Raw genomic sequence first — 7,552 nt, 5'->3', positions numbered from 1 at the left:
ATATTACAGAGTCTTCCAGATTTTTAAGTAGCATATCACATATATAAAATGACAAAGCACTACAATAAACTACATTAGCAGGCAATGGAATCAGCGTGAGAATCTCTTATTGCATCTCTACACCCAACCCCAAAACTGAATCCAACATCATTTAGGAATACACGTAGACGAGTCTTTGCTACAAACTGGGGATTGCTGGTACTGGATAGACATAGCCTCTGGAATCAAGCAGAAATGAATTTGAATTCTGTTTCTCTGACTAGCTATGTGACGAGAGTAACTTATCGTACCTCTCTAAAGTGCATTTTTTTTACAAGATAAAATCAGAATAATTTATTCTACAAGTTTTCATTTTATTTTGTTTTTTTAATCTGGAGAATACTGAATTTATACTTTCAAACTAGCCTAAAAATATCTCAAAATTAAAAAAAAACTGGTTATTGCTATATTATAGATGTAGAATCTAAGAAACACAGTCAGTTCCAAGATGAATAAGGAATAGCTGATAAAGCATCAAATGTGATCTCTCTCTCTCCAGGATGCATTTTATTCTTAATCAAAGTTACTTGATTTAGTACACATACATGAGTCAGTATTTATTTACTTATTTACTTATATGGCATAAAATGTAAAATAACAATAATATACCATATGATATTTTATTACACTAGCATAGTGGGGTTTTTTTTTTTCAATTCTCAAGACAGAGGATGATATTGATATTTTAATCTCAACTTCCCACTTTTAAATATCTTTATTTAAAAACCATAGAGAATGTATATCAGGACACAAAAGCCAAGGAAAGGTAAAATCCCAAGGAAGATATCATATAATTGTTTCGAACTTATCAAGATTTTGTAAAAAATCAAATATAAAAACGCAATATACCACATAGGTATAAAAATAATTAAGTCTCCATGAACTAATATATAAAATTGACTAAAATAATCTTTCAAGTATTTGCTACATTTAAATGGAAGAAGCGGAGAGAAGAAATGAGTCAAATTTGAGGATGTTGGGACACCTGGGTGTCTCAGTGGTTGGGCATCTGCTTTCAGCTCAGGGGGTGATCCTGGGGTCCTGGGATCCAGTCCCAAATCAGACTCCCGAAGGGGAGCCGGCTTCTCCCTCTGCCTGTGTCTCTGCCCTCTCTCTGTGTCTCTCATGAATAAATAAGAAAAATCTCTTTTTTTTTAATGTTTTTTAGAAAGTGACAATGCTTACAATGGAACAGAAAAATAAAGTTTTAGTATTTTGAAATGGAAGCCATTATTGAGAAACAGGAGCTAATGTAAACATCTTGACACTTCAGAAAGAAGTGAAAGGAAAAATATGATTATATTTTGGATGGTGCAATAGTAAAATTGGGACCCAATCTAACCACGTCCTTCGCAATTTTCCCTACTAACCTTCCTTATACATCTCATTATGATTCTATTTGAATAAAGACAGAACTCTTTGTAGCAAGTTCTTAAATGCTTGCTTCACCTGCTGGTTCCTTAGAGTATAGATAAAGGGATTCAAAAGTGGAGCAACAGAAGTATTGAGAACTGCCACCCCCTTCATCAAGGAGATCCTCTGTTTGACCGAGGGTTTAATGTACATAAAGATGCAGCTGCCGTATGAGAGGGAGATGACAATCATGTGAGAAGAACAGGTGGAGAAAGCCTTTTTTCTCTGGTTGGCAGAAGGAATTTTTAATATCGTCAGGGCGATATATGTGTACGATAGAATCACTAAGGCCAAAGTGACCAGCAGAGTCACCAAAGCTAAGATGAAACTCATCATTTCCAACACGTGTGTGTCTGTGCAGGAGATCTGCAGGAGGGGAGCCGTGTCACAGTAGAAATGATCAATGACATTGGAATCACAGAAGTCCAGGCTTAAGCCTAAAATGAGTCCTGGAAAGATGATGAGGAAACCAGTGATCCAAGAGCTAAGGACTAGCTGGATACAGATTTTGCTGCTCATAATGGTTGTGTAATGCAGGGGCTTGCAGATGGCGACATAACGATCGTAGGACATGACAGCCAGGAGGTAAAATTCAGATGCTCCAAGAAGGAAGGCAAAAAATAACTGAGTTGCACAACAGTTATAGGAAATGGTTTTGTCACCAGTTGCCATGCTTACAAGCAATTTGGGGATGCAGACTGTCGTATAAGAAATTTCTAAGAAAGAAAAATTTCGAAGAAAGAAATACATAGGGGTCTTGAGATGGGAGTCCAGCAAAGTGAGGGTAATAATGACTAAGTTGCCTGAGATGCTTAGCAAGTAGGTGAGGAGCAGGAAGACAAATAGCACAATCTTCAGTTTTGGGTCCTCCGTCAATCCTGCTAAGATAAATACTGTCACAGTTGTACGGTTTTCCATCTTGACCTCTTGATACGCTTCTGCTCTGGTAAAAATATTGAGAAAACAATATGCACAGGAACCAATGGTAAATTATGAAGATAATGAAGTCAGAATATTAGTAGTTGCTATTGATTATACATACTAATAGGGCACATTTTTGAAATGATTAATCTAAGATAAACTCTAACGAAAACTAGTACTTATATTTTTCATTAGTTTGTTATTACTTTATTTTTGAGGAAAGACAAATATTTTCTACAAATCCGATGAATAAAAAACTATCTTATAAATCATCTTTGTAGTCTGGCTTAGATTTATGGCAATGAGGTAAAGAAATGAACAGGCATGTGAAAAAATTATTTTTCTTTCTTTTTTTATTATAAATTTATTTTTTATTGCTGTTCAGTTTGCCAACATACAGGATAACACCCAGTGCTCATCCCGTCAAGTGCCCACCTCGGTGCCCGTCACCCAGTCACCCCTACCCCCCGCCCACCTCCCCTTCCACCACCCCTTGTTCATTTCCCAGAGTTAGGAGTCTCTCATGTTCTGTCTCCCTTTCTGATATTTCCATTCGTTTTTCCTCCTTTCCCTTTTATTCCCTTTCACTTGAAAAATTTATTTCTACTTTTCTCAGTATGTAAGCACGAAGATGTCGCAGTACTACTCAGCCCGATGACTGTATAAATATCATTGCCTCAAGGAACTGACCAGGAGTACAACAGAGAAACAAGGTGATATATAAATACTTACGATGGTTGAAAATAGAAATCAAGCTTAGATTCAAGTTTAATTCCGGAAGTAATTACGGGTAACAACTGTAGCTCTTCCCTGGTTTGGCCTGCGCTGCCTCTACTTAGATAATGAACACTCTTTCTTGGTCCTGATTTTTTTATTCCTGTAAATCAGTGTAGTGTGTTTTGTCCCTATTCCATCTCTTCATTTCTTCACTTTTACCGCCTCCTATGCCAATATTAAACTTATCTGATTGCATAGTAAAACTGACTTGAACAGAATCAAACAAATTCAGTGTTTCTTCTGGTTATAGTTCTGAAAACAGGAAGAGAGTAAGAATAATTAAGTGAAATGCAAAATAAAGTGAATAAGGGTTCAAAGAGAAGGGAAATAGAGAAGAAAAAGAAAAAAAGAGAAGAAGACAAAAGAAGTAGAAAAGAGGTAAGACAGTAAGGGAAGACCATAAAGAGAAAAACTTACCATTAAGACTGGATTTTTCTTCAGATGTGACAGTGACTGGTATTTAGCTCTGGGCCTTTTACCTGATAGACAGAAATGGGTTCCAGCAAAGCTGTCATTTACCTCCACCAAGGGGAATACAGAGAAGATACTCTGGCAAATTTTACTCAGATGATCAGTCACTTGGCAAGTGCTTTTCGACACTTGCAAATAATGCTGACTGCCCCCAAATACTGTGGTAAGTCGACAGCTAAGCCCGTGCAAATGGAGTTGTCTGTGTGGTTGAAAATTACATAAGCTCTCATTAAGCTCAATGTCATGAAAACTCCTAGGTATAAACATTGCATCCCTTGAGGGCAAGTTTCCTGTTTGATGACTTCATCATCAGTTACGCTTCTCTAAGGAGTTCATCATCAATATGAAACACTTATTAAACATTTTTTTTAGTTTCAGTGGTAGAATTTAGTGTATTCATGTGTTGCATACAGCACCTGATGCTCATTAACATCAAGTGCCCTCTTGGTACCCATCAGCCAATTACCCCATCCCCCCACCCATCTTCCCTCCAGAAATCCTGTTTGCTCCCTGTATTTACAAGTTTCTTATGGTTTGCCTCTCTCTAAGTTTTTATCTTATTTATTTTTCCCTCTCCTCCCCTATGTTCATTTGTTTTGTTTCTTAAATTCCACATGAGTGAAATCATATGATAATTGTCTTTCTCTGATGGACTTATTGTGCTTAGCATAATACCCTCTAGTTCCATCCACATCATTGCAAATGGCAAGATTTCATTATATTTGATGGCTAGGTAATATTCCATTGTATATAGATACCACGTATGTTTTATCCTCCCATCCCTCGATGGACATCTGGGCTCTACAGTTTGGCTATTATGGATATTGCTGCTATAAACATATAAACATTGGGGGGCAAGTGTTTGGATACATACCTAGTAGTGCAATTGCTGGGTCATAGAGTAGTTCTATTCTTAACTTTTTGAGACACCTCCATGCTGCTTTCCAAAATGGCTGTACCAGTTTGCATTCCCAGTTGTTTTATAGGTCCAAGGAGACCGCATTGTTATACACCAAGGAGTCAAGGAAGTATATGTCAATGTCCCTGCCTATTGTGGCTTACCAACGTATTGAGGAGACAAAATCTGTGCGTGAATACAGCAATGTACAATGTGCCATAAACTTAATGGTAAATGAGATTCACTCTTACTATGGGGCTTATGGATGGAAGGAGATTAATAGGAATGGATGCTTTTTGTTTTTGTTTTTGTTTCTTTAAAAAAGATGGATCCAAAGCTAGGCATTGAAAATAGCTTAGGAAGCAGAGGAAGGCATTTTAGGTAGGATAAACACTATGAAAAGGTGTTTAAGAATGAAAACTCATAAATTAACAAAAATTTATCAGAGAGAATATAATAACAGTTTTCTCCAGGGAATATTGAAGTTTCTAGAGATCCTGGCTATTAGTGCCAAAGTATAATAGCATCTTCCTAGTAGTAACACACATTCTCCCAAAACTAAGGAACAATTCCTGAGGCAACTAATTGTATTACAATGGCTACAGTCATTTGAGTCAAAAACAGATCCATCACCCCCACAAGTAAGAATTTTATCGAACCAGACCTAGTTTTACTCCTGCTCCCCAGTTCCCTAGATATACTGGGACAGTGTGCTATAATCTTTAGCAAGCCCAGTACTTTTATTTATGTTTACATTAAAAACTGCAAGAAAATTTTCCCTAACTTCAAAATCATGAACACTTTTAGTCAAAAATGGTGTCATTTAACAAATCAATTTCAGATCCTCTATAATTAAAATGAGTCAGAATAGCAAATTTATTAATATAAATTAAGTACTCAGAGTTTCGGATTTGTTTTCAGTATGTGAACTATAAATCAGTCTACAAAACACTAAAACTTACAAACTGTTATTCTTAAAGCCATAGAAACACAATTATTCAGGCAAAGGATTTTGTTTGTTGATGTTCACACTTTTTATATTCCCATTGCAGGATAAAGCACTTAGGTTTACTTTTTTTTCCTTCTTCCCAGACATCACACTGAAATGTGTAATTCTTAAAATAAGTTTTAACACTTACAGACATCTCGTGATTACCTATTAAGTTAATACAATATGGTACTAAAATTAAACAGCTATTTATCCTATCAAATGATTATGGTTTATTCCCAGGGAATGCTGTAAACTGTGTGCATATTTCTCCAAGGAATTCAGATTCAGAAGCAATATTTCCCTGGGGATCATTGGCTTGTTTACTATACAAGAGATGCCAAAATACACAGACTCCTTCCTATGTCCTTCAATTGTGTTCTCAGGAGATGCTGTACAAAATATACTATAGTAAAGCACCATGGACCCCCTTTACCTTCATTAATTTATTAATTCATCTATTCCTTCCTAAAATACCTATTTATTTTGTGTTTGAAATGTAACAAGCACTTCTGTGTATCTAGCGCATATGTCCTGAGAGCTCCCCTAGCCCTTCTGCCCTGTGAGAACCTGGCGACAAGTCTATGAAATCTATGAAGGGAGCTTTTACAGATACCTCATCTTTCAGCATGATAAAATGCCCATACACATCATCATCAAACTGCTAAACACCAAAGAAATGAGAAACTCCTAAGTGTGGCTGGAGAAAGAGGCTACATTACATACCATGAATATTAGAGAACAATGGCTCCAACAATTTCTAACTTCTTTTCAGAAGCTATGGAGGCCAGAAAACAGGGGAATCTTTAGAATGCTGAAAAAAAAAAAGCTAATTTAGAATTCCATACAGTGAAACTATCCTTCAAACATGAAAGGGAAATAAAGACATTTTCAGATAAAATCAAACTAAGAGCAATTTTCAGTAACACATTTGTACTACAGGAAATGCTGCAGTAAGTTCTTTAGCTGAGGAAAACAGAATCCAGCTAGAAAACTGGAATTTCAGGGAGGAATTAAAATATCAAACATTGTAAATATGGAGGTAAATATCAGAGACTAAATTTTTTCAATGAAAATTGAAATAAATAATAATTCTTCACAAAAATTTAAATTGAAATAAATAATAATTCTTCACAAAAATTTAAAATAATTTTTAAATACTATAACAAAAGTGCTATGTAGAGTAAAAGAAAAGTGGATGGGCTGAACATCTGAAAGGTGATTATGAAACAAAAGAGTCAGTGAACCTAATGATTAATAGAGAACACTCATTTTGAAAAACAAAAAAAGTAAATTATATATACTTAATGAACAGAGGCTTTGTGACCTAGGAACAATACAATATCAAAGGCTCTAACATATATATTAGACCTTTAACATGCATATAGATACATAATGTGAATTTTAAAAAGCGGAGGATATTATAAATCAGCATTATCCAATAGAAATATAATGCAAAATACAAACGTAAGATGCTTTTGTAACTTCAAGTTTTCTAGTAGCCTTATATTTTAAAAATGAAAGAAAACATACGAAATTAATTTTAATAAGATATTTTAACCCAATTATTCTCCAAATAATTCTCATCCAAATTATTCTCATTTCAACATCTAATACATATTTAAAAATTAATGAGATCTATTATTTTGTACTGTCTTTGAAATATGATGTATGTTTATATTCACAGCACATCTCAGTTTCAACTAGCCACATTTCAATTTTTAGTGGCTACCAAACTGAATAATGTAAACATAGTTAGAAAATATAAACTATTTGTGGTTTATTTCTTCATTTTGCCTTCTCGGTGGCTTTGGACCAAATTCATTGTATGTATGAAAAAACTTGTGGTAATAAACAACTAATGGGTCAAAGAATAAATCACAAAGAAAAATAGAAAACACTGGGGACAAATGAAAACAGACACACAGGGATCCCTGGGTGGCGCAGCGGTTTGGCGCCTGCCTTTGGCCCAGGGCGCGATCCTGGAGACCCGGGATCGAATCCCACATCGGGCTCCCGTTGCATGGAGCCTGCTTCTCCCTCTG

The 7,552-nt window shown here is 35.5% G+C and overlaps 1 protein-coding gene across 1 annotated transcript; it reads right to left on the bottom strand.

Moving 5' to 3' along the window:
- Window positions 1-1,434: 1,434 nt before the first annotated feature.
- LOC129505602 (olfactory receptor 6C76-like) lies at window positions 1,435-2,370 on the bottom strand. The gene has a single exon (XM_055318762.1). The coding sequence runs from the start codon at window positions 2,368-2,370 to the stop codon at window positions 1,435-1,437; it is 936 nt and encodes a 311-aa protein (XP_055174737.1).
- Window positions 2,371-7,552: the final 5,182 nt, after the last annotated feature.

This window comes from Nyctereutes procyonoides, unplaced genomic scaffold (assembly GCF_905146905.1).
Source record: "Nyctereutes procyonoides isolate TBG_1078 unplaced genomic scaffold, NYPRO_anot_genome, whole genome shotgun sequence".
Lineage (NCBI taxonomy): Eukaryota > Metazoa > Chordata > Mammalia > Carnivora > Canidae > Nyctereutes > Nyctereutes procyonoides.
Note: the sequence above shows the minus strand (reverse complement) of the source record. Positions and strands in the feature narration are given on the sequence as shown.